At 40.2% G+C, this 25,666-nt stretch overlaps 2 protein-coding genes, 1 long non-coding RNA gene and 2 gene segments (V, D, J or C); 3 read left to right on the forward strand and 2 right to left on the reverse strand.

Moving 5' to 3' along the window:
• LOC130512945 (Ig kappa chain V-III region MOPC 63-like) overlaps positions 1-11,177 on the reverse strand; it is a 30,020-nt gene extending 18,843 nt beyond the window's left edge. Inside the window, 2 exon segments of the V gene segment in view lie at positions 10,609-10,935; positions 11,021-11,177. Of these exon segments, the coding sequence occupies positions 10,609-10,935; positions 11,021-11,072 (379 nt within the window).
• LOC130512947 (Ig kappa chain V region Mem5-like) overlaps positions 1-16,957 on the reverse strand; it is a 62,870-nt gene extending 45,913 nt beyond the window's left edge. Inside the window, 2 exon segments of the V gene segment in view lie at positions 16,460-16,759; positions 16,894-16,957. Coding sequence covers positions 16,460-16,759; positions 16,894-16,933 — 340 coding nt within the window.
• On the forward strand, positions 11,174-12,508 carry LOC130512959 (uncharacterized). The gene is made up of 3 exons (XR_008946559.1): positions 11,174-11,331; positions 11,659-11,763; positions 12,412-12,508. It is a non-coding gene; the product is annotated as an uncharacterized LOC130512959 (long non-coding RNA).
• A 2,927-nt stretch (positions 16,958-19,884) lies between the features above and the next one.
• zgc:101744 (Receptor expression-enhancing protein 6-like) lies at positions 19,885-22,677 on the forward strand. The gene is made up of 5 exons (XM_057011457.1): positions 19,885-20,176; positions 21,574-21,667; positions 21,925-22,063; positions 22,191-22,359; positions 22,502-22,677. Exons 1-5 carry the CDS (start codon positions 20,062-20,064, stop codon positions 22,537-22,539), a joined length of 555 nt encoding a protein of 184 aa, XP_056867437.1. The 5' UTR covers positions 19,885-20,061; the 3' UTR covers positions 22,540-22,677.
• A 582-nt stretch (positions 22,678-23,259) lies between these two features.
• LOC130512955 (intraflagellar transport protein 20 homolog) lies at positions 23,260-25,069 on the forward strand. 2 transcript variants are annotated; one of them, XM_057011462.1, is made up of 5 exons: positions 23,260-23,525; positions 23,925-24,092; positions 24,316-24,401; positions 24,524-24,627; positions 24,764-25,069. In XM_057011462.1, exons 2-5 carry the CDS (start codon positions 23,966-23,968, stop codon positions 24,840-24,842), a joined length of 396 nt encoding a protein of 131 aa, XP_056867442.1. In that variant the 5' UTR covers positions 23,260-23,525; positions 23,925-23,965; the 3' UTR covers positions 24,843-25,069. The 2 variants fall into 2 exon arrangements, with proteins under 2 accessions (XP_056867442.1, XP_056867443.1); XM_057011463.1 differs by having other exon boundaries at positions 23,286-23,525; positions 23,955-24,092.
• The last annotated feature ends 597 nt before the right edge of the window (positions 25,070-25,666 follow it).

Below are 25,666 nucleotides of genomic sequence, written 5' to 3' on the forward strand. Positions count from 1 at the left end.
TAAACTTGCAAGAAGTTTCTCCACCTCATTTACTTGAATTGATTGGAAATCAAATACACAATCTTTATTTTTCACAAGGTAGCCTTTGATTAATTGTTTTGAAAGATTTGTGTTTGATTCTGAGTTTTTCATGTGTTTTTTAAGTTTCTCAGTTTTCCCAATAAAATATTTCTTGGGGTTTTGTCTTAAATGTGTCATCTAACTCAAGAAAAGAGGGTGTGTTTTCTCCAGCTCGACCCATTAAGTAATTTCTTGTTTTCCAGACTTTTTCCATCATGATTCAGTTCATTTATTTTGATAATACCTTCTTTTCTTTTCCTGATCCCTTTTGTCTCTTGGTTTCTAAGAGAACAGTATTCCTTCCAATCAGTCATGTTGCCACATTTAATAGCCAAAATGTTCATTTATCCCCATGAGTCATGATGGCTTTCAGTCCTCATCAACCAAGGTGCTTTCCTTTTTCTGTTAGGATGTCGAGGTCAGATTTGTTGCTGCTTTGTTCCCCTGCCCTGTTTTTGTGCTCGTTTCCCTCATCTGTGCAGGCTGGGTGTGGCAGGCAGATTTCTCCAACCCCTCCTCTGGAGTTTCTCCCCTGCTGCTCATCAGCTCATCAGGAGCAGCAGTATTTATCTCCAGCTCGTCCTCTCATGCTCTGCCAGTTTGTTGCTTAAATGCTGAGTGGTAATTGTGCACTGGCTCCTGTGCTTGTTCTTATTGATCTGAGCAAGTTGTTTGGTTTATTGTTTCTCTGCTCACCTCTTGTTCTTGCTTCCAGCCTCACCTGCCACGCTCAGCCTCTCTTCCTGGTCCAGCCTGCTCTCGTCTGGGCTGCACCTGCAAGTGTTTGTTCCAAATGAACCTTCGTTTGGAAAGGACTTTTCTGGTCGTGGTCTGCATTGTGGGTTTAGTGTCCTGTCGGGCTTCTGTCTTTACATTTTCTAACTGTAAATTTCCTATTGGGAGCATGTTAGATCCATTATATTGAAGTTATCTCTTATTTGCTTTCACCTTGTTATATTCCTTATTCTTGTTATATTGTCTCTCATTACTTAATGTTTCTTATTATTTGCTAATGCTTAATGTTCATGATGCTTGATATGTCAACTCGAACTTCTCTGGTCGAGGGCGACAGAAATGCAGCGACTGTTGGAGAAGTGGCCTTGACTGGAGACAGAGCTGCAGAGCATGACACAGGAGATGTTCTCTTAATCTGTCTGATATAGAAGAATGTGCTGTCTGTGTGCTAAGCTAATCAAATCAGTGAAGGCCTACGTATAATCTCACCATTATGACTCACAGTCTTTTGCTTTGTTTGGACCTGCTATCTTGTGTTTTCCCCCTCCCTTAGACACATTTGACTTCTGTAACTAGGGACCTCCTAATTCCAATAAAAGAAGGATGGCGGGAGGTGTGCGTCAGAACGTGTTGGAGATCTGTAACTGAGCACATCTCTCCGTTCTCCTTGCAAGTAAATTTCCAAACTGTTGTCTTTGCCTCATTTGTGTTTCTCGTGTTTCAGGTTGTTTGAACCTAACATTTTGGTCCTTCGAGCCGGATCCCAACACACCTGAAGGTCCAGTGGGTGAGGCTGAACCTCAGGAAAGACCGTGGCCACGGCAGGCCGCTTCAAAGCGACCTATGATACCCTTTCCGGGACTGGGCTTCAGCTCACTGATTGGACCCTGACGGTTGACGGAATTCCAGGAGGAAAGACAACAGTGGTGAGCATGTCTTGAATTCAAAAGTGTGTGTGTGTGTGATGATTGTCGGGGACTTAATGTAAAAATTGCGATAGACACTAAGGCAGTGTTTTGGGAGAGAGGAACCCGAAAGTCCTCTGTGAGACGCAATGAGAAACAAACCCTGTGAATACTAGTCAATGGCAGGTAAACAAGAGTACTAAGGGAAGTACCAAGGCAGGGCGAGGGAGTCCTGGCCACGTGAAAAAGAAATTAAGTCACGACAAATCATCCAAAAGAGTGATTGTGAGTGTGAAAGGATTGTTAAATACCACTAGGTATTTTCAATCATACCAAAGCGGTGGGACTGTAAGTGATAAGGCCCTTGTGGATGCAGAGGCAAGACTCTCCACTCGAAAGAGTTGAAGTGAGAAGTACCACAACGGTTTGATTAATTATCACCCCACTGAGATCAACATCCCAGTTTTAGGTCACCCTATGTGCAAGACTGGACCAAATTCCTAATAAAAACAAAAACAAACAAAAAAAAAAAAACGGTAAATTAGGATAAGGTTAACTCGTAAAATAAAAAAAATCTTAATAAAAAGCAGATTGAAAAGTAGAGCTAAGAGTAAAAATCGAAATCCTCAAAAGAAAAAAAAAAATGGGGGCAAGTAAAAGTAAACAAAGGCCCAGAGATGAATTGCGGTGTAAGGATTGGAAATTCATCGACGGACAAAATCCAAAGAAGCTCGCGTATTTAGACAAGTGGATAACTGATTATGGGTTCAAAGGACAGCTAAATCCACAACAAATAACAGCCCTACAAGATTAATAAAAGAGCGAACTAAAATAATCTGAAAAAGATGAAAAAGCAGTTATGAGGATACTGAGTTTTGGTTGCAGTTAGCGTTAAGGAGAGAGAAGGGACAAAGTAAGTTGAAAATGGAGGCAAAGGAGGGAAAGGACGAGGTTGAGAACAAACAGTTAATGTTTCACAGGAAAGAGGATGATGAGACAGGCGCAGTGAGCAGACGCGCGCACAGACAGACAAAGCAGGCAACAGATAAGTCGGCAGAGAAAGGGGAAGCGGATGTAGAACAGAGAGCAGCAGGGTGGGGGAGGCTTGTATCCTGACCTTCGTGAATCGTGTGCATTGCCACCAACATATACACTACAGACATTAGACCCTCCACCCACTGATACACTTAGAATTACACGCTCAGCGCAGCCCTTTGGGTATGCGTGGTCAAAGACATTAGGACAAGCACTGACTCCAGCAGTCCCAGAATTGAATAATCTAAGTGAAACGAGCACTCCTCCAATGGAAGATATGTACCCCATGATTGAAGTAGCTAATCCAAATGCTGAAACAAACCAACCTGTAATGCTAGTCTATAGAACTTGGACAATGGAGGATGTTAAAAAGCCATAGAAGGTGTGCCTTCCCATAAGGAAGACATAGAACTCTTTATAGAAGGTATGGAAAATGTGAGAAGAGCCTATCACCTTAATGGTGCAGAGGTTCAACAGATCTGGATGACAGCTCTGGGTTCTAACTGGACTCATGTAAGAGGGGACTGGAATCCAAAATAAAATAATGAGGTGCTGAAACATGATGATGGTGAATTGACAAACAGAGTCAATGCTCTTGTATTAAGAACTCGAAATTGTTTTGCTAAGAGAGCAAATTATGTGGAAATTAACCGTGTTAAACAAAGAGAGGATGAGCTTTTCGAAGAATATCAGGCCAGAATGACTAAAGTTTTCAGAACAAACAGCGGACTGCATGATGACAACACAGATGCAGGTGCATATAGACAACAGTTGAAAAATGCCCTCCATGCAGGCTCCAGAGAGCCTATTCGTGGATGGGTAGAGCGGCATAACATTAACATGTCCACATGCACACTGGATGAGGCAAACATTACACTTACACCCAGATTACCCCAAGGTTATTGTGAAAGCCCAACTATTTATTCTCAGATGATGACAGCAAGTATGGCTAAATTTCACCCTCCCAGTGGGAGTCAAGTATTGATTTATGTAGATGATGTTTTATTAGCATCTGAAACCTTAGAAGCATGTAAAATAGACACCATAGCACTTCTTAAACATTTAGCAGAAGAAGGCCATAAAGTAAGCAAAAGTAAACTACAGCTGTGCAAAACTGAAGTAAAGTACTTGGGTCACAACCTGAGTGCAGGAGGAAGAACTATCATAGAAGGCCGTAAAACAGCTATTCTGCAAGCTCCAAAACCACAAACTAAAAAGCAAATGATGTCCTTTTTAGGACTAACTAATGATTGCCGCAACTGGGTGCCAAATTATGCTGAAATTACAGCACCGTTGCAAAAAAAAATTGTATGAAGATTAAAAATGACTTCTTCACTAAAATGGACTGAAAACGCAGTAAAGGCCTTCCGTGACATGAAGAAGCTTTAGTGTTGAGCACAGCTTTAGCTTTAGCCTTGCCAGATTACAGCAAACCTTTTTTTCAGATGGTTGATTGTAAAGGACATTTTATGACCTTGGTCTTAGCTCAACAATGTGGGACTAAAAAGAAACCAATAGCATATTTCTCGTCTAAACTTGACCCTGTAGCATGTGCTCTTCCACACTGTGTGAAAGCTGTAATCGCAGCATCTATGGCTGTGGAAACAAGTGCTTCTATAGTGTTGTTTATACTTAGCCATTAATTAAGTAGGTTATAACTTAGCCATAATTAAGTTAAGAAAATAGGAAATTGTGTTTGTGTGTGAATGGAGGACTAAGCCATTGAAAGAGTTGATAGGAGAACTCTGCTAGTCCTGTGTTTTATTATTTTGCCTCATAAAAAACAAAGTAAGTTGAGAGACACATAGATGGAACAAAGTAAGTTGAGAGATATAGCCATAGGAAAGACATAGGAAAGGCACAAAACAGATGACAACCACGTGACTGCCAAGAATTAGCTGAACAAACTGCAAAAAGTAGAAGTGATTTAGATCAACCTTTAAAAGCTGGAGCATTTTTGTTTTATAGACGGCTCATCAAAGAAAAATGAGCAACCTTAAAAGAATAATCTATGTATGACCAGCAGGAAAATCTATCCTACCAGAAAATCTGTGTAAATATGCTGCTATATTGAGCCATGGTGTAACACATGTCTCAACAGGAGGGATGGTAGGACAGATACAGCAGCATTATACAACCTATGGATTCAATTCTTATTCAAAAAATTTTTGTAGAACATGTCTGACGTGTGCGAAACACAATTCACAGGGAAATCTGAGACCAAGGAGAGGAAAATTTCCTGCTCCCCAATATCCATTCCAAACTATACATATGGACTGCATAGAATTAACTAAAAGTGAAGAAAAATTTACTCTGATAACGGTACTCATTTTGTAAATCAAGTTGTTAGAAAGATCAGTGTTATGTTTCATATTGATTTAAAACACCATTGCGCCTATCATCCTCAGAGCGCAGGCTTAGTTGAAAGAACTAATGGCACTATTAAAAACAGACTGAAGAAATGCATGACACAATGTGTCGTTTGGCTAAGCTCTACATAAACATTACAAGCACCGCAGGTCTAACCCCTTATGAGATCTTATTTGGAAGACCGTACAGGCTTCCTCAGTTCAAAAACTACTGGGAGACAAATGATGAGTCTAATCTAGCTGATTACATGAATGTTAGAAAAACAAAAGCAAGGTCATGAAACTGAGACGCCCTCTGTCTCCCAACAGAAATTCCAACCGGTGGAGCCAGGAGACTGGGTCCTAGTGAGAAGCGTAAGAAAAAAATAAATAAAAATAACACTGGTATTCACCTAAGTGGGAAGGACCTGACCAAGTTCTTTTGTCTACACCTACTGCTGCTAAAATAGCTGAAAGATCAACCTGGGTACACCTCAGTCATTGCAAGAAGGTCATTTCTGTTAAACTCCAAACGGGAAGGTGATGCAAAGTCTGATAATAGGGTGGACTTAGACGAATAGAGTCTGGGTAGACCCGAAAGTCAGTGAAGTTTTAAGAGCCACCGACTCATTTAGGGAGGCTACTTCAACAGGTTATGGTCCATAAATAGTGTACCAGTTCATAAACATCACAAGGACAGCAGCGGGTAAAATAAACAAAAGATAATATGGGAAAGGAAGGGAAGAAAAAAAAAAAAGAGAGAAATACAGAAGATTGGCTGATGCTGTAGCATACTAGCCTCGGTGCTAACTGTAAACATAGTATTCCTGATAATCACAATAGTTATACAAAGTCTCCAACTCAGTTGAAACCGAATAAGTTCAAATGATTCCCAAGTGGCTACAGAATGCAATTAGATGTTTGGGAGTGTGCTTTTTCTTCATATGTTTGTTTTTATTTGTATGATACCTCTGGAAACCCCCAGGTTTAAGATTGAATGTTACCAAAATACGGCATGACAGGCGAAGTGTAAATAACAACCTAAAGGACCAATGTGGCAACAGCAGGTCAGCTCTTGTGCTGTATTTGACCTGTAAGCTTTTCATTCACCTGAAGCTCACCAGCTCCATTATTTCAGCTTCATGTCTTTAACACCTCTTTAATAGCTTGTTCGTTCTGAAAGTAGTTTTGATACAATTTTTAATGCAAAATGAAAAACTGTTCTTACTGTAAAATGATGTATGTTTTTTGTCTGTTGGAAAGTTCATTTGTTGCACCCTGCGGCTCATGCATGCATTATAGTGTTCTGAAGTTGTGTCTCTGTTATTTATTTTATTTCTGGTGGTGGTGTGGGGATGAGAGACTGTTTGATACAGGACTATGTGCTTAAAAACACTTCTGCTAATTTCTGTTTTTCCCTATGTCGGCTGATCAATTAGTCACTCACACGCATAGATTTATGCCTGAACAGTGGCGTCGTAACAAAAGATCTGCATGGCAATCTGAAAATGTTCCTACGTATAATGTTCCTACATGTATTGATGCTATCGGTGTTCCATGCAGTGTTCCAAATGGCTATAAATTAGTGGATCAAGTAGCTGCTGGTTTTGAATCTTCTATTTGTTAGTGGTGTACAATAAATAAGAACGTAGACAGAATCAACTACATCCATTACAATGTTCAACGTTTAGGAAATTGGACTCAGAGCGGTTTTGAGGCTGTTCACAGCCAACTGTCGGCTACTTCCCTTATGGCATTCCAGAACAGGATCGCAGTGGATATGTGTTAGCTGAGAAAGGTGGTGTGTGTGTGTGTGTGCTGTGTTCGGAGATCAATGTTGCACCTTTATTCCTAACAACACTGCGTCGGTGGGAGTCTCACACTGGCCATAGAAGGCCTTCGCACCCTGAACAGCAAGATGAAGGAGCACTCAGGAGCAAAGACTGCGATGTGGGACAAATGGATGAATGTTTGGGAAGTATAAGACATTGGTTACATCTATTCTAATTTCTGTAGCTGTTTTTACTGCAATCCTTACCTTGTGTGGATGTTGTTGGATTCCCTGCCTGCGTTCTCTTATTAACCGCCTTATCACCACAGCTATCGCTCCCATGGAAAACCGTATGGCCGAGTTGTATCCCTTAATCAGCAGACAAGAACCGGATTTGACTACAGACTCTGAAGACTACGAGTGAATTGAGCTAATTTTCCCCTGAGTGTAAAATATATTTGTGTTCATAAACATGACTTTGAAAATCTACTGGAAGAGATTGTTAAATGACTGAGAATTTGAAGCAAATATGTGATAAACAGGAGGGAAATGTTAGATCCATTATATTGAAGTTATCTCTTATTTGCTTTCACCTTGTTATATCCTTATTCTTGTTATATTGTCTCTCATTACTTAATGTTTCTTATTATTTGCTAATGCTTAATGTTCATGATGCTTGATATGTCAACTCGAACTTCTCTGGTCGAGGGCGACAGAAATGCGGCGGCTGTTGGAGAAGTGGCCTTGACTGGAGACAGAGCTGCAGAGCATGACACAGGAGATGTTCTCTTAATCTGTCTGATATAGAAGAATGTGCTGTCTGTGTGCTAAGCTAATCAAATCAGTGAAGGCCTACGTATAATCTCACCATTATGACTCACAGTCTTTTGCTTTGTTTGGGACCTGCTATCTTGTGTTTCCCCCTCCCTTAGACACATTTGACTTCTGTAACTAGGGACCTCCTAATTCCAATAAAAGAAGGATGGCGGGAGGTGTGCGTCAGAACGTGTTGGAGATCTGTAACTGAGCACATCTCTCCGTTCTCCTTGCAAGTAAATTTCCAAACTGTTGTCTTTGCCTCATTTGTGTTTCTCGTGTTTCAGGTTGTTTGAACCTAACAGAGCATGTTATCAGCTACCTCTAGAAACATTTCAGTAAATAGTTCCAGTGCTTTTCCCACATTTACTAAACGTACTCTCTCCCACTGTACCTTATTGTTAGATCCATTATATTAAAGTTATCTCTTATTTGCTTTCACCTTGTTATATTCCTTATTCTTGTTATATTGTCTCTCATTACTTAATGTTTCCTATTATTTGCTAATGCTTAATGTTCATGATGCTTGATATGTCAACTCGAACTTCTCTGGTCAAGGGTGACAGAAATGCGGCGGCTGTTGGAGAAGTGACATTGACTGGAGACAGAGCTGCAGGGCCGAACCCAGGAGATGTTCTCTTAATCTGTCTGATATAGAAGAATGTGCTGTTTGCGAGATAAGCTAATCAAATCAGTGAAGGACTTCTGTAACTAGGGACCTCCTAATTCCAATAAAAGAAGGATGGCGGGAGGTGTGCGGCAGAACGTGTTGGAGATCTGTAACTGAGCACATCTCCCCGTTCTCCTTGCTGCAAATAAAATTCAAACTGTTGTCTTTGCCTCATTTGTGTTTCTTGTGTTTCAGGTCGTTTGAACCTAACATTTTGGTCCTTCTAGCCAGATTCCAACACACCTGAAGGGTCCAGTGGGTGAGGCTGAACCTCAGGAAAGACCGTGGCCACGGCAGGCCGCCTCAAAGCGACCTATGATTCCCTTTCCGGGACTGGGCTTCATCTCACTGATTGGACCCTGATGGTTGACGGAATTCCAGGAGGAAAGACAACAGTGGTGAGCATGTCTTGAATTCAAAAGTGTGTGTATGATGATTGTCGGGGACTTAATGTAAAAATTGCGATAGACACTAAGGCAGTGTTTTGGGAGAGAGGAACCCGAAAGTCTTCTGTGAGACGCAATGAGAAACAGACCCTGTGAATACTAGTCAATGGCAGGTAAATAAGAGTACTAAGGGCAGTACCAAGGCAGGGCGAGGGAGTCCTGGCCACGTCAAAAAGAAATTAAGTCACGACAAATCATCCAAAAGAGTGATTGTGAGTGTGAAAGGATTGTTAAATACCACTAGGTATTTTCAATCATACCAAAGCAGTGGGACAGTAAGTGATAAGGCCCTGGTGGATGCAGAGGCAAGACTGAGAAGTACCACAACGGTTTGATTAATTATCACCCCACTGAGATCAACATCCCAGTTTTAGGTCACCCTATGTGCAAGACTGGACCAAATTCTTAATAATAATAAAAAAAAAAAATTTTAAATAATAAAAAAAACAACAACTGTAAATTAGGATAAGGTTAACTCGTAAAATGAAAACAAAAAAAAAAACCAACATAACCACAAACAGAGAGAAAAGAAGAGCTAAAAGTTAAAACCTAATTCTCCAAAAATGGGGACAAGTAAAAGCAAACAAAGGCCCAGAGATGAATTGCAGTGTAAGGACTGGAAATTCCTCGAAGAACAAAATCCAAAAGAAACTCGCGTATTTACACAAGCAGATAACTGATTATGGATTCAAAGGACAGCTAAACTCACAACAAATTGTTGCCTCAGAGGTGAGACCTGGTTATACTTAGCCATTAATTAAGTTAAGAAAATAGGAAATTGTGTTTGTGTGTGGAATGGAGGACTAAGCCATTGAAAGAGTTGATAGGAGAACTCTGCTAGTCCTGTGTTTTATTATTTTGCCTCATAAGAAAACAAAGTACTGGTGATCAGGGGACAAAGGACGGGTTTCATCCCTTAAAACTAACACCGCTGTGCAGATAGTGCACGGTAGAAGTCCGTGTTAGTGTCCTCCCTTTGTGTGCCAGAGAACTTTTCTGTGAGACCACATAGTATAAAATGAGGCTGTTCAAGAAAAAGGATGTCGAACTTGAGGGGGATGAAAAGTTTGTGGAAGGAGATGCAGAAGGTTCGGGAAAATAAGTCAGGAAAGGTGGAGAAGAAAGTTGAATCTTTCAGGCAAACTCTGCACTACAGATATTCTGGAGTTGCATATGTCCACAAAATCAAAGATTGTGTGTTTGACCTGAACAATATTTTATGCAACACAACCAGTGGACGGTCCAGGTGGGCCACCAGGGCCGTGTCATCAGCATATTTAAAAAGACTCATTAGCTCCCTCCTGTAGGTGATGTCATTGCTATAGGCAGGAACAAATTGGAGGCTAAAACAACCCTGTGATCGCCCTCTGTTTAAAACCAGTTTACCAGTTTTACAACTGTTGAAGAGTCAGACTTGCATCGTCTACACCTCCTTGTGCCCTGTAGGCAAACTGGAGAGGATCCAGTTTATTAAACAGCACATGAGGCATTCAGTCACACAGCTCTCTCCATGCATTTGCATCTAACAGACTTTTCATTGAATTATCCATAATTATTAAAGTAAATGATGATTTTATGAGGTTAACGGCATATCATCAAAAGAGCTACATGTTGAAAATAAATGTGTCAAGCTTTAGTTGTTAATCTGATCAGTGTTTGAGCCAGTTTGTGTGATTAAAGTAGTTGTCAGTGATGTTTCTGTCAGTTGTGTGTTCACTGGTCTGTGTCAGAGTCTCTTCCTCTTCAGCAGCTGCTGGAACATCTCAGTGTCTCTACTCTCTGACTGAGGGAGGTTTTTGTTCCACTCTAAATCACTGTGTGAACACTGGGCCACTGTGATAACTCAGACAGTAATAAACTGCTTCATCTTGAGTCTGAACTCCACTGATGGTCAAAGTGAAGTCGGTGCTGCTGCCACTGCCACTAAACCGAGCTGCTGTTCCTGAATGATTTATTCTGACATGTCTTACTAGCAGCTGTGGAGGCTGTCCAGGTTTCTGTTGATACCAGAACATACAATCACTATATGATTGTCCATTATAACAGCCGCTGTCAACAGCAGGGTTTGTTTTACAGGTGAGAGCGACAGTGGATCCTGGAGTAGATGTGATCACTGCAGGCTGAGTCACAGTCACCTGACCGCTGCATCCTGCAGACAAAAACACATCATTTATCAGCAGAAAGAGAGGAGAGAAAAGACACAAGGACATCTTTGAGGTTGTGAGGGAACAAACCTGTAAAAGAGCAGCAGGTCAGCGTCCAGATGAGGATGGTGATGAGAGTCATGCTGCTTGTGCTTTCTGCTGTGTTGACTGACAGATCTGAGTCCTGCAGTGTTGAACTAACACCACTATAAACCTTCTCAGATCAGCTGATGATGCAAAGCCTCCTCTCTATGGAAATGATGTCTCTGCTCTCAACACACTGAAGGCATGAGCAGACAAAATCAACACAAACACAGCTTGGATTAAAAGCAACTTTCTTCTTCATGGAACTGAAGAAAAGATTTGACAAATACAGCTGAGCATCAACAACAGATGCTGATGTGAGAATGTTTGCATTTTTAAACTGGATTCAGCAGTTTTAGCTTTAAAAAAAACAATTTCTTGGAAACTTTGGTTGCTGACATTGTAAAATGTTATTCATTTTAAATAACTTGAAATTGCATTTTTTTAAACCATAAATTAAAATGTAGAATGAGAATATTGTAACTGATCCACATCAGTTTTGATCCTGTAAAGAGACTGATGTGTAAAAGTGATCAAATCGTTCAAATTCAAAGAGAAATTTCAGTTTAAATCTATTGAAAATGTTGGTGCATTAAATCAGCTGGTAATAATCCATTTTTGAGAGAAAAGATGTGAATTTTCAGTGGGTAGCTGCTTGTTGACAGTGCAGGAGGTTTTTGTACGACCACTTGATGAGTTTGTATCACTGTGGTTGACGTTTGGTGGAGGAACCAAACTCATCATATTCTGTAAGTAAATTTATCTTTACTGTTCAAAACATGTCAACAGTTTTTAATTTTACCAAAGACAAAGAACATTATTTTAAAGTCATCATATTTTTATAGATTTTGTTTGTTTGTAGGATTGTTAAGTTTGTGTTGTAAAACCTGAATCAGCGCATTTGAAAAGTCTGTTTATATTTCAGTAAAATTAACAAGAGACTGTTAATGTTGATTCTTGGAGAATTTCTTCTTTTATTTACAATCATAAACTTTATTAGTTGTTAATGTTTGAGAAAGCGTGTCCAAGATCTACTTTCATGATTTTAACGTGTAAAATATTTCACAGTTTCACTGATTTTATTATCTTTAATGATAAAATCTGAATACGATGTAATTCGATAAATGTAAAATGTGCAGAGATTTTAGTTTGAGTCGATCGTTGTTCGTTTAAAGCTGAGAAAGGGAAGTGAAACAGACAGATGTCAAAGTCTGTAACTGAACACACATTTATTTCAAGCCAGTCACTAAAGACGTGAAACTGAATTAACAATCAAATAAAGGAAACTGCAATATTAAACAGAGCAAACACTGATTAAGGACGTATGATTGAAGTGTAGCTGTAAATATGTCAGATGCAGTCAGAGTTGACGTGCGTGTCTCTGCTCTCCCCTCCAGCCGGCACCATGACCAGACCCTCCGTCTCTCTGCTCTCCCCCTCCTCTGAGCAGCTCCCGGGGCTCGGCCACGCTGGCCTGCCTGCTGACCAAGTACTCTCCTCAGGGAGCCCAGGTGAGCTGGGAGGTGGACGGTACGGAGGTGACAGAGGGCGTCCTGACCACCTCAGAGGAGGAGAAGAGCGGAAGCTACAGCAGCGTCAGCACCCTAACCCTGAGCAAGGAGAGCTGGATGAAAGGAGAGAATTACTCCTGCAAGGTCAACCATCATGGCGACGTTCAGAGCCCGTCCATCCTCAGGAGCCAGTGTAAAGGCTAGAGGGGCTGGATGAAGCCCAGCACAGGAGCTGTGTGTGTGGGGGAGAGCAGGAGGAACACGGCTGCTGCTCTGAGCAAGATGACTTTAAATGTTTGTAGTTTGTGTGTCAGAGAACAACACGGCTGTCACGTCTGACGCAATCACGTGTGTAGCTCAGCAGCTAGATGTGAGAGCGCTAAATCATTGTCATGTTGCTCCTGTTGGTGATGATGATGATGATGATGATGTTGCTATTAAAGCTTGAAGTGATGAAGACATTTCTGCTTGGTTGTTTATCTTCACTGATACTATTTTCAAATAAAGCATCACAATCTGGTCATCAACCATCTTTACTCCACATTTGTTTTTGTCTGTTTTCAACAGAAAATTTGGAAAAACTTAAACAATCATAGTTGAAGAAGAGGTGAAATATCACAGTGTCAAAATATAATAAATCATATTAGAAGAGATGGTTACAGCTCATTGTAGATTGATTTATATTCATGAATATGAACATGAACGTGTTTCAGGGCTGATAGGAGTTTATTCCTTTATGATCTCTGCATTATTTGTTTTATTACAGTATCATAAATAATCAAAATAAATGAAAAAAGTTCATCAAATTTGCACATAGAAGCAGCACTTACGTAAATGTAATTACTGATTTAATGGTTAATTATTACTAATGATTTTGTGTCAGTTATAAATTTTAAAATGGTCAGTTGTAACTTGTAATATATCATTCCTCTATTAATGGTTAAACTGAGTATTTCTGTATTTTTCATGGTTATTTTAAAGCTTTTAAACTGATTTGACTTGTGTTTAAATGAATCTGGTTTGTACTTGGTGACTCTGGTGTTGACTGAACCAGTTCTGCTGGTGACTCTTCATCGTCTGCAGCTGCAGCTGCTGTTTTCACTTCAGTCACACTGAGGGAGGTTTTTGTACGGCTCTAAATCACTGTGTGCAGCCAGACAGTAATAATCTGCTTCATCTTCAGCCTGAACACCAGTGATGGTTAGAGTGTACTGAGAACCAGATCTGCTGCCACTGAATCGAGACGGCGTTCCTGTGTAGAGACTTGATTCATAATATATCAGAAGTTTAGGAGCCTGTCCAGGTTTCTGAAGGTACCAGCTGAGATAGCTGCCAATATCTGAGCTTCCTGTGGCGCTGATGGTCACAGACCCTCCAACACTAACAGACTTGAATTTATCAGCCTGAGTCAGAAATTTGTTGCCAGAAGATTCTGAAATGACAACAAATGTTAAAAAGAGCAGCTGAAAAGAGCCTGGAGGAGCAGTTATGATGTAAAAATGAAATGATTTCAGCCTCCTTGGAAAGAAGAAGAGATGAAATCAAACAATGTTGAAAAGTCTCACCCTGACTCAGAAAGATGACAGTCAGAATTATTGACAACATGGTGATGCTGAAGTTTTCAGTGTGAGAGCGTGAAAAGAGTTCAGACTCTCTGTGACATCAGAACTTTAAACTCTGAGGAGCAACCATGCAGAAAAACATGCAAATGTTCTGCAGAAGACAGAAACTCACCTGTTCTAGTGAAACACAGACACGCATGAGGAGACACTGTACATTTTATTAATTTTTCTTACTTTTTTCTCCATTTTCAATTAAATTATACCATTAAATTCTTAAATATATTTTCATCTGATGAAATATAAAACCTGAACAGTTAAATGTCTGACAGAAATCTTGTAAATGACAACAGAATCTTTAATTATTTACCTCACAAACTGTATAAGAACATCTACATCTGTATTAATAATAAAAAGAAATGTGTCATTATTAGTAATTAGTATTGTGGTTTTCTTGGTCCATGAAAATCAGATTCTCTTCTCTTAATAGATCTGCTCCTCCAGAACCTCACGTCTGCACTGCATTCTTCTGCAGAACATCTGCCTGCTCTCTCATTTCCTGAATGTTTCCGCCTGTATTTCCAGTCTCCTTGTGAACTGTTGTGGCTGCCTGAGGTTTGAGGTGCTTCTACCACGTAAAGATGCTTCCCTCTTGTGTTCCCAGACTGAGACTGCACTGCCTGTTTATCTTACATGGGAGGTGGATTCTTCAGCAGTTTGGTGTTATTGTTTCTGTGAATGACTTAAACTGTCCCAGAAGCTCCCCAGACTCCCCAGTAATTCAGTGATCTCGACAAAAGCTCTTCAGATCCAGGTTTAATCAGAATAATTTACATTATTTCAGGCTTATACGCGTGTTTAGGGCCCTGAACACATTCAGCAGACCATCTGGCACCGTGTCCCTGTTCTGATGGCATCAAACACACAGCAGCAGTGTAAGACTGTGTTCCATCTGGGAAGGAAACATCGTGGTGGCAGAGGTGTGGCTTCAGGTGTGGCGTGCTCAAGGGCAGAGGGCAGAGGTGTGACTCAGGTCAGGAAACAGGACATTTGGTTGAGGGACCAAGACACCGATGTGGCCGTTTCCACTGCTCAATACTGGACCGCAGCACAGTCCAAAACCAGCTGGAAAAAAACCAGTCAGAAGATACAAACGCAACAGGGAAATGCCTCCAGTTTCTCCACAGACAAAAATCAGACGATTCTCACTGTAAAAATGCAAATTAAAGGAAAAACCGACAAAATGTGAGAGAGAAAAATATCTAATACATTTTGCAAATAATGCCACAAAAACAATGAGAAACAGAAACCTTTTAAAAACTAGACTGTTCAACAAAGGCCCAGTGTCTATTTTCTATTATACATCATCAGAAATCAAATAAAACATATAAAACATGCTTCTATAGTGTATGAACACCACAACATTCTAGGTCACTTAGCAGTAAAACTGTTTTTCCTAAATGTTGATGAAGATCCCTCCTGATGGGACCTGCAGGTGCCCTGGCTGGACGTGACTGGAAAAAGTAAATCAGTTTTGTCCGCTGACAGCCACCGTAGGTTTTGACACTGGACAGGTTGTTTAATTCTTGCAATCTGAATCTCCACCAAGGGAAATAATAATAATTGCAAGTTGGGGCAGTTTTTAAGATGCATAAATGCTGTTTGAGGAGGATTTTATGGTTATTTCAGAGGAGCTTGTGATACAGTATGAGACTGTATCATGTGCGTATAAATGAGATGAGCAGTTATGAATTGAAAATATAATATTTTTACAAATTATGAAGAGGACAAAAACCAAAACCAGTGTTGTTGAACATTTCAAGGATGAATGAGTGATCTACTGAGTCAAAAGCCTGAGAGAGGTTCATGAATATGGAGGTAAAATAACTTCTCTCATCCAGGATAGTTATAATATTGATGATGATTAAACTGGTGGTGGTGAGAAAACTGTGATGTGGCCTAAAACCAGAGTGATACGGATTTAAAATGGAACGAGTTTGAGTTGATGCTGATTAGATGTTCTCTGCATTATTTGTTAAATAACAGTATCATAAATATTCAAAATAAATGAAGCAAAGTTCATCAAATCTGCACATAGAAGCAGCACTTGAGTAAATGTAATTACTGATTTAATGGTTAATTATTACTAATAATCTTGTGTCTGTTATAAACTGTAATATATTATTCCTACATTAACGGTTTAAGTATTAAACTGACTTGACTGTGTTTTTAAATGACTCTGGTTTGTACTTGGTGACTCTGGTGTTGACTGAACCAGTTCTGCTGGTGACTCTTCATCGTCTGCAGCTGCAGCTGCTGTTTTCACTTCAGTCACACTGAGGGAGGTTTTTGTACGGCTCTAAATCACTGTGTGAATGTTCCGTCGCTATGTAGACCCAGACAGTAATAATCTGCTTCATCTTCAGCCTGAACACCAGTGATGGTTAGAGTGTACTGAGAACCAGATCTGCTGCCACTGAATCGAGACGGCGTTCCTGTGAAGCGACTTGATACAGAATATATCAGAAGTTTAGGAGCCTGTCCAGGTTTCTGAAGGTACCAGCTGAGATCGCTGCCAATATCTGAGCTTCCTGTGGCGCTGATGGTCACAGACCCTCCAACACTAACAGACTTGAATTTATCAGCCTGAGTCAGAAATTTGTTGCCAGAAGATTCTGAAATGACAACAAATGTTAAAAAGAGCAGTTGAAAAGAGCCTGGAGGAGCAGTTATGATGTAAAAATGAAATGATTTCAGCCTCCTTGGAAAGAAGAAGAGGATGAAATCAAACAATGTTGAAAAGTCTCACCCTGACTCAGAAAGATGACAGTCAGAATTATTGACAACATGGTGATGCTGAAGTTTTCAGTGTGAGAGCGTGAAAAGAGTTCAGACTCTCTGTGACATCAGAACTTTAAACTCTGAGGAGCAACCATGCAGAAAAACATGCAAATGTTCTGCAGAAGACAGAAACTCACCTGTTCTAGTGAAACACAGACACACATGAGGAGGAGTCACACTTTTTCCACTGAGAGTTGAATGAAACCTTTTATGAAGCTAATTTTCTGACTACTGTTGCTTTAATTTTCTACTTTCTTTCATTAGTTATTTCTATTAATGAGTTTATATTCTGACCTGCTGTCAGAGACACAAACATGGAGATTTAATGACTCCACAGCATTAATGTCATTAACATGAACACAAATGCAGGAGCAGCAGAAATTTAGATGAAACAAATGTAATTCCTAAGTTTAGACATTTTTGAGACATTATTCCCTTAATGATGTTTGTTTGTGTCATTTTTACGAGAATGACACCTGCAGACCTCTCAAATGAATAGTTTGTTCACAAAAGTGGAGGGAAGTTAGAGTCCATGTCCATATAGGTCGCAATTTTTCTAATTAAACTGTTATGTTGTTTGTATGTTTGTTCATCACTGTTTGGGGGTTTGGTGGACCTCACCAAATTTTTCCTTAAAAATACTTTGACTTTATTCCAATTATAGGGAAAATAACAACTAAAGATGCCTTTGGCCATCATTAGAGCTTATTTATTAATTAAATTCCTCATTTTTTTGTTTTATTTCCTATTAAAATGAATGTCAGCTAGAATAAATAATTAACTGAATCAGTTTTGTTTTGCTAAAAAAAAAATTAAAGGTTACAGACAAGGGTTAATTAATCCAAGATTTCCATTTGCGAAATGTATAATGTATATAAAACAATATATATGAATATGAATGGTGCTTTATGGTGATTTAGTGGGAGATGCATGACTGTTGCTATGGCATCACCGGCCAAACTGATATCTGTCTGGTAATGGCTCTGCCTGAAGTGCATCATAATTCTAACCCACATCTGTCCATGTAAAAGAGACAAAAGAATTTTATAGTAAAATGAATCATCTTTACGTCCATTCATATAACTGACACAACTCATATTTAGTTTCTGATTTCATTCACGTTTTGAATACTATATAAATCCTGGACAGAGTTATTAAATTTTCAGCTATTTAAAAGTTTTTATGCTTAGTTAAGTACCGGTAATACAAATCACTTAAGATCAAAACCTTTGAACTCAACCAAGTATTTGTATAGGATATTCCGGGCTGCAGCGCCCCCTTTAGACGAAGGCTAAGACCTACACTATAAAAACCTTTATATTGATTTAATGTCCGTGGTATTCATATTTTTCAGCTACAATTCTAAATTTCTGTATTTATAGGACTGTTTTGGCAATCAGCTCTTTGGTGAAAAAAATGTCTTAACAAAAACTAGATATTTTTCAATAGTTCACTCATAGTCGGCAAGAACACAACTCTAGAGTCTGATATATAAAGATTTTTTTTCGAAGCTTTGATTACAGCTGACGTGTTGGAATTAAATTTCATCGGTCCGTCCTGCTTTCAGTTGCCGTCACGCTCAGAAATGGATGCAGGCTGCCATCTGCTGTCAGACGAAGTTCCAAACATTTGAAATAAGACCGCATTTAAAAGCTCTGCGGGATTTGGAAATTCCCGTTAAATCAAAAATCCCTGCTGATCATTTGTTAATGCACAGGCTGACAATGTAAACGGTAAATCTATCTGTATCAACGCCACGAACAAAAAAACTAATTAAAACCAGTCGTTTTGGCGTATAAAACATTGGTCACTGAAGCCTCCGTAACGAACACCAGCTCGATTGTTCAGCCGTTGTTTAATTGCTCGCTGCAGTAAACGGTGCTCATCCGAGCTTTGTGATTGGTGGGCAGAACGATGTTGGCTCCTCCCCCAACATCGCTGTTAGTCAGCTGCTGAACAAGTTTGTGTCACAAGAAAAAAGTGCATCTTTTTGTAGATACAGCCCTGTAGTACCAAAGACGGTTGAGGAAACTTACAATTACAAACAATTGTAAGTTCCAGAACCGTCTTAACTGCACATTTGTACTTTGAATCATCAACGACTAAATGTGCATTGATTCAACAAACCACGGTACTCGTATTACTAGTAGCTAACAAATTATCTAAGGCTATTACGTTGAATTACAACTGTGCCCCATATCACTAGCGATCAACTTCAACCAGTCAGCAAATATAAAAGGAAATACAAAATACTAGGATTTTAACAAAAGATTCGCAGACAAGGAGATTTTGGAATAAATGAATTTGTCTTTAGACAAAAACAAGGTCTATAAAAGCATTAAAAAAAAAAGCTTTGCACGTTTGCGCTCTCAATGATCAAAGGTCAAAGGAGCTTTTTTTTCACAGCAACATACTATTTTACTGGTATACTACTTTACAACTATCTACATAATACTATTATATTGTTGTAAACAACATTTATTCACTGCTTTTAATTCCAGCCAGTCAGCAACAATGCAACAAAATAAGAGATCCAAGGTCAGATGTCAACAACAAAGGACAATTGTTTTCTAACCTCACGCATTTCCTCTTCCAATGATCAATTCACGAGACGTGTTTGCACCGTTGTACTACTACAGTATATAACTATATACCAAGTACTTTTCTATTGTAGTAAATCCATTCATTCAATACTATTTAGTAACTTCATCTGGTCACCAACCATGCAAAGATTTAGAAAAAACAAGGTAAAATATTGAACTAAATGTAACATTCCGCTCCAGGGAGCAGTTTTTATATGAAATTCGATATCCCAACATTTGAATCAACAGGACAAACCTGATTTCTGTGGATTTATGCAAAGGGTCTAAGTCAGTAAGTTGACCTAGTTCAATGGTAAAACAAGACTTAATTCCTCTCAATAAAAGTACATACAAATTAGGAATATGCTAATTGGCGGTGACGTCACCGGCGATTTGCAGCGCCGTCTTGCACAGCCAATAGCGACATTCCTTATTGAAGCAACGCTGTTAAAAACGGACTTTATTTAGATACCCGGTCAGAACTGTCGCTGATAACACATTCCCTGTGTTTTGTGTGATTACTTTTTCGGCTGAAGGCGAAGGAAGGGGCGAAAATGAACCGATATACGGAGCGTTTCGCGACCCTGCTGCATGAGAAGAACTTTGCCACTGATCTGCTGGCAAAGCTGGAAGAGAAAACCGGGGTGAAGAGGGAATATATCGCTTTAGGTACGTCTGTGTCTCACAAAAATGCCCTCACCTTCACATGTTGCCAACTCTTGAGTTAGTGCTTGTTAAGAGCCCCCAGAAACACGTCAGCGTCATACAGGCTACCTTTGCTCGCTGACACTTGTGACACTTCCCTATCATTTATCTCCTCTACGCTGATCATTGTGCTTTATGTCAATCACGAATGCCAAAGGTCATCCAGCTCATGCCTTGCTGTGTTTTGGTATGAGTGAATATTACTAAAAGAATAAGCCCACCAACTGGTCCCAGGGGTATTTTTACCACCTCCTGAAATATCCATATCCAAGGCAGACGTGGGGGGGCTTTTTAACCCTTGCCTGCTGTTACTGTGTTATCCCTTGCATCTGGATTTTGGCAGCAGCTCAGTTTCACCTATTTTTAATTCATCTCCACAACTGGATTCTGCATTTAAACATTTGAGTGATCTGTTGATTTTATACTTAAGTTAAAGCTCACAAGCCGTTGTTTAGTTTAATGTTTTACAGCTGACAAATTGACCTTTAAGCTTCCAAAAGCACAGATGAGCTTGGTCGATGAGTGACAGGCTTGACAAAATAACAGTGGCCGATCTGATGGGATGGCCCATATCTTCAGGTGCGGTCCCCCCATCCAGAACCCTTGTGAGGTATCTTGGCCACATCGTCCTGACTGGGTCATTTTTACCTTCTCACGCTTCGTCGTGCCTGTGAAATGGTGGCTGGGTGGGTAAGAGATAACCCTCACCCTGATAAGCACACAGTCACCACCAGGCTAACTTGTAAAGCAAATATTGGGGCTTGTATGCAAATAACAGGCTGGCTTCTTTACTTCTTCTTTACTTAATGGAACATTGTTAGAGTGGGGGAGATGTGAAATCCGACCCATTTGAGATCCAAAAGCACGTACACCAATGTGCTGACTGCAGCAGAGAGCTCACTCGTGTTACGCTGTCGGCACATGGATTTTACGCAGCCGTCTTTGATTCCCGGCTGTTCCGGTCATGCTGCTCCCCAGGTTCTCACCCCATGAAGGACATGTGGTTTTAATCCACACACAAGGACAAAATGTCCAAATAGTTATGCAGTCGGCTTTTACTGTTCGTCACTGGCAAATTAAACGCTTTTGTGTGCGTTTACAGCTGCTGAGCTTTTGCTCCCGGACAGGCTTGATTGTTTAATTCGGAGGCGCATCGCCGATCGACTCTTCCATTAATTTGAATAGCAGTGTTTGTCTTGGGTTTGCTGCTCCTCCACATCCTGGTGCTGCATGTTTCCCAACATCCTGCTCTGGCACAAGCTGTTTGCACGCCGTGCTCAATATTAGACCCGTTTTTCAGGAAACCTGGAAGCACCACCTCTTTTCTGCTCTGAACTCTTTTGTTGTCATTGTTTCTGCAGGTCTGCTGAGTTTTGTTGGTCTGTATCTTCTCTTTGGATATGGAGCTTCACTGCTCTGCAACCTCATAGGCTTTGCCTATCCTGCATATTTGTCGTATGTATCACGTTGACCTCTAAATACAACTCTCAGAATAACATCCTAACATGTTTGATTACTACATAAATGGTATCTTTTCTTTCCCACTCTGTTGCTCACTTCTACCTTCAGGCCATCTTGACCACTTTGTAACATGTCTCAGTTTATTGTGGTCCTTCCATCTGATTGGCTGATGAGATATTTGTGCTAGGGAACAGTAGGCTAGAGTTTTGTGCAGATGTGTGTATTGAACCAAACCTGTTCTCTTTATTTAGTATCAAGGCCATTGAGAGCAATGTCAAAGAGGACGACACACAGTGGCTGACCTACTGGGTCGTTTATGGACTCTTCAGCGTCCTAGAGGCCTTTTCTGACATCTTCCTCTCCTGGTTCCCCTTTTACTATGCTAGCAAGGTGCAGTGATCTTTTCATGTAAAGGCTATTATTTTACTAATTGCAATAGTGTCGTCTTGTGGACACATTTTACAAATATGTGTAATCATTTCAATTGATTGTATTTATCCATCTGCTCTCTCTTCAGTGTTTGTTCCTGATTTGGTGCATGGCTCCAGTGCAATGGAACGGCTCTAAAATCTTGTATACACGTGTGATTCGTCCATTCTTCTTGAAGCATGAAGCCACCATGGACAACGTAGTCAACAACCTGAGTTCCACAGCAAAGACCATAACTGGGACAGTAACAAAAGAGGGTGAGATGCCGTCTGTCTTCCCTAAACTCATGTAATACAATTCCTGGTCAATGAAATCTGACAGATTTTGCTGTAAATGCATGAAGAATTATCTTTACCTTCCTGTATCATGCATTCTTTTTTTAATCTTGTCTTTCGTCAGCTGTCACCCATGCCATGAGCCACGACAAAGCCCACTGAACAAAGCCAGGTGTTTCATGACGTGCATTAAAGCATGTGCCTCTGAATGTATGCCTGTGTACTTGACTTGACGAATGTGCTCCCCTTCCTGCTAGTGTTAATATTGAACCCACATTTAAATTAAAGCCTTACACCTGATATATCTTATTTCTGTATTGTCAGTCATTAAAGCTGTGACCTTATTGACCTTATCTTTGCTTTTCCTATGTAAATGTATAAATTGTTTAGATTTCAGCTATATGGGTGATGTCAATGTGTAATTGAGATATTTTTGATGGAAGAATGAGGCTGCTGAGAATGAACAGAACAGCTTCTCTTTAGTTTTAGGTAGTATTTGCTGAGATTTTTAATGAAAGCTGGAACCTCAAGGCCTGGGCCAAGTACACTTTTCAGATGGGTCTCAATGTCACTGACAACTTCTTTTATGATTCATTTGACATTTCATAGCAATAAAATTTTGCAAGGCTACATGCATGAATGGTGTGTGCAAATGTATCTCCATCAAAGTGTACGTCTAGATTAAAGCCAGAATTTGGGGGTTTAAAGTCCCAAAACACAGGAATTCCCACAATATCTGTCAAGAAAATAAATTAGTTGTACTTGGAGCTGCAGAAATATCAAAGGTGCGTTTGAATTCGCGAAACCGTTTAAGCAGAAGTCAGATGTAGGTTTGTAAGGGTCCAGTAGGTGGCAGTAGTGTGTGTAGGGCTATTTACAACTGCCCTCAATAACGACGAGAAGAAGATCGTTTCTTCGCTTTCATTTTATAGTAATACCTAACAGACATGAGATCCCAATAAAGTTTGAAGAACACTTGAAGACATGAAACCATTCTTTGTGGTTGTTGATAGACAGTTTCTTTACAAGCGAAAGGGAGCTAAGACCTGCTTTCGGCGTTTGGTTTCCTTGGCAACCAGAGGCGCAGAAGAAGGAGGAGCGTGATCTCTTCTAGCATAGCTGCAGTCTTTGGGAGAGTCGATTACACGGTAGGTTTTCCTGTAATTTAAACGGGTAAATCGAAGCTAATGTTACTGTGGGAATAACTGTACACGAATTTGTACAACGTTAATTTAATTCGGCGTGAATGACGAGTTATATCATTGTCTTGGTCGCTTCCACGAGCCTTGCGAATCTAGCTATGTGGCTAACTAATGTAGCCGGTGTTAGCACGGGTAAGTAGTCTTAGTTGACTACTCGGAATTCAACTGTTATAAAATAACATGCATAGACTATTTACATTCGAAGCAGACATCGTCACTATAGAAAGAATCCAGACGTTAATCACAGAATCCAGACGTTTAGCTTCAAAGATAACGGAGAGGAAAGTTGTGTTGTGCCAGATGGAATGACTTGTCCTACAGCAAAAATACTGTTTGTCTTTTCAGGTGACATCCTTTATGCTTCCTTTGTACCAGGCCCCGTGACCATGGCTAAAGACCCATTAGCCGAGGCAGGGTTGTATTTTGATGAGGTTAGTGGGCTGCAGATATTAGACCCTGACGTCAGACAGAAGAGCTTGGAGCTCAAGGAAGAATGCAAAATATTCATTGACGGCAAGTAACTTCAAACTGTTGATATGTCAGTGTAGCTCTTTTTCAAATCATGCTGGGCCGTGCAGATAGCAGAAACGCATATAAAGTCATTTGGTGGTGGTTTTCTGACCAGGCGGCGGCTCAGAGTCTGTGACCTGAGATCTTTGGTTGCTGCCTGTCAGCTGTGTCCAACCCCGCTGACACTAACAGCTTATGGTGGCTACAAATGTGTGTTTTGCTGCAGATTTTGGACAGTTTCAGAAGATTACAGGAGAGCAGATTCAGATGCTGGATGAACTAGCCAAAGATGTGGAAAGAGAAAAGAAGAAGGCAAGTTCAGAAACTGGAGCTGGGTTGTTTTGGAATGTTTATTAAAATCCTTTCTGAATTTTTGGATATTTCGTTGCTGGAAATGGCTCCACATTATTACATTTATCTTCTTATCCAATAAGGCAATTGGAGCAAAATTCTTGCTGAATTCAATGCGAAGACAAAGGGAGGCAAAAACGCAGCAACTACAGGCTCTTATAGCCGAGAAGAAGATGGAGCTTGAGAGGTGAGTGGTCCGTGCACACGCATTTTAGGCTTTTTGAGTTCAGTCACAAATCAAATGATTTTCTAGATGTATCTTTACACCACGCCAAGTTATCAAAATGGATGATGCAACCGGGGTTCTTGTGCGTCTGTTTCAGGTTATGTACAGAGTACGAAGCCCTGCATAAAATAGAGATGGAGGAGAATGATTTCATCAACCAGTTTATGCAGAAGTGAGGGAAGAATTGAAGACGGAACACGTTCAGGATCCGTGACCACAATTCCTGCTGAACAGCCCTGTTTTTCTCAGATGCTGATGAAGAAATTCTGCTGTTTGAAGAAATTCTCCAGTTTTAGAACAACTTGTAACACCTCCAGGTGCTTTTGTATGTTTGTATTTTTATTTGCAGAATGTTATTTTTCCTTTTTAAGTGTATAAATAAAAAACATTTAAAAATCCCTAAGTCTTGATTGTTTTATTCAGACATTTACCGGGTCGTTTTTGACTTTGTGTTTGCTGTCACAGTTTGCAAAAGTCAATCTGTGGCTAAATTGGACAAACCGTTCTGTCAAAAATGATCAATACTGAGTATCTGAAATTAGCTGGAGTCCTGATGAAGCAGAGAACAGACAGTAAAGCTTTCTGCTGTAGCTGCAGATGCCTTGAAATCAATTAACCTTTCATTAAAACGCCAGGGCAAACCCTTTTTTTATGCCATCTACACATCCACTTGATCTTTTCACTGGTGTGCATTTAGCGGCATTGAGAAGGCCTAACCACCCACGCTTAAATGCGCCCTTGCCTCTGCATTCATGCTTGAAGAGCTCTGAAAGGGAGGCCTTTTGTGTTGGTGCAGCGGGAAATGGTGGCTGGAGCTGGTGATACAGATGCACGCTGCCACAGGGTGAGAGAGGCACCTGTCTGAAAATGGCTGCTGTGGAGATGTGCATGCAGGGTGTCATGTAACAACCCCTCACCCCAACTGGTGGCTGACTGGTTATTGATTTAGCAGCAATTGGACACAGAAACCAATTACTATCTGGTGCAAGGCCCCACATTA

This window comes from Takifugu flavidus, chromosome 16 (genome assembly GCF_003711565.1).
Source record: "Takifugu flavidus isolate HTHZ2018 chromosome 16, ASM371156v2, whole genome shotgun sequence".
Lineage (NCBI taxonomy): Eukaryota > Metazoa > Chordata > Actinopteri > Tetraodontiformes > Tetraodontidae > Takifugu > Takifugu flavidus.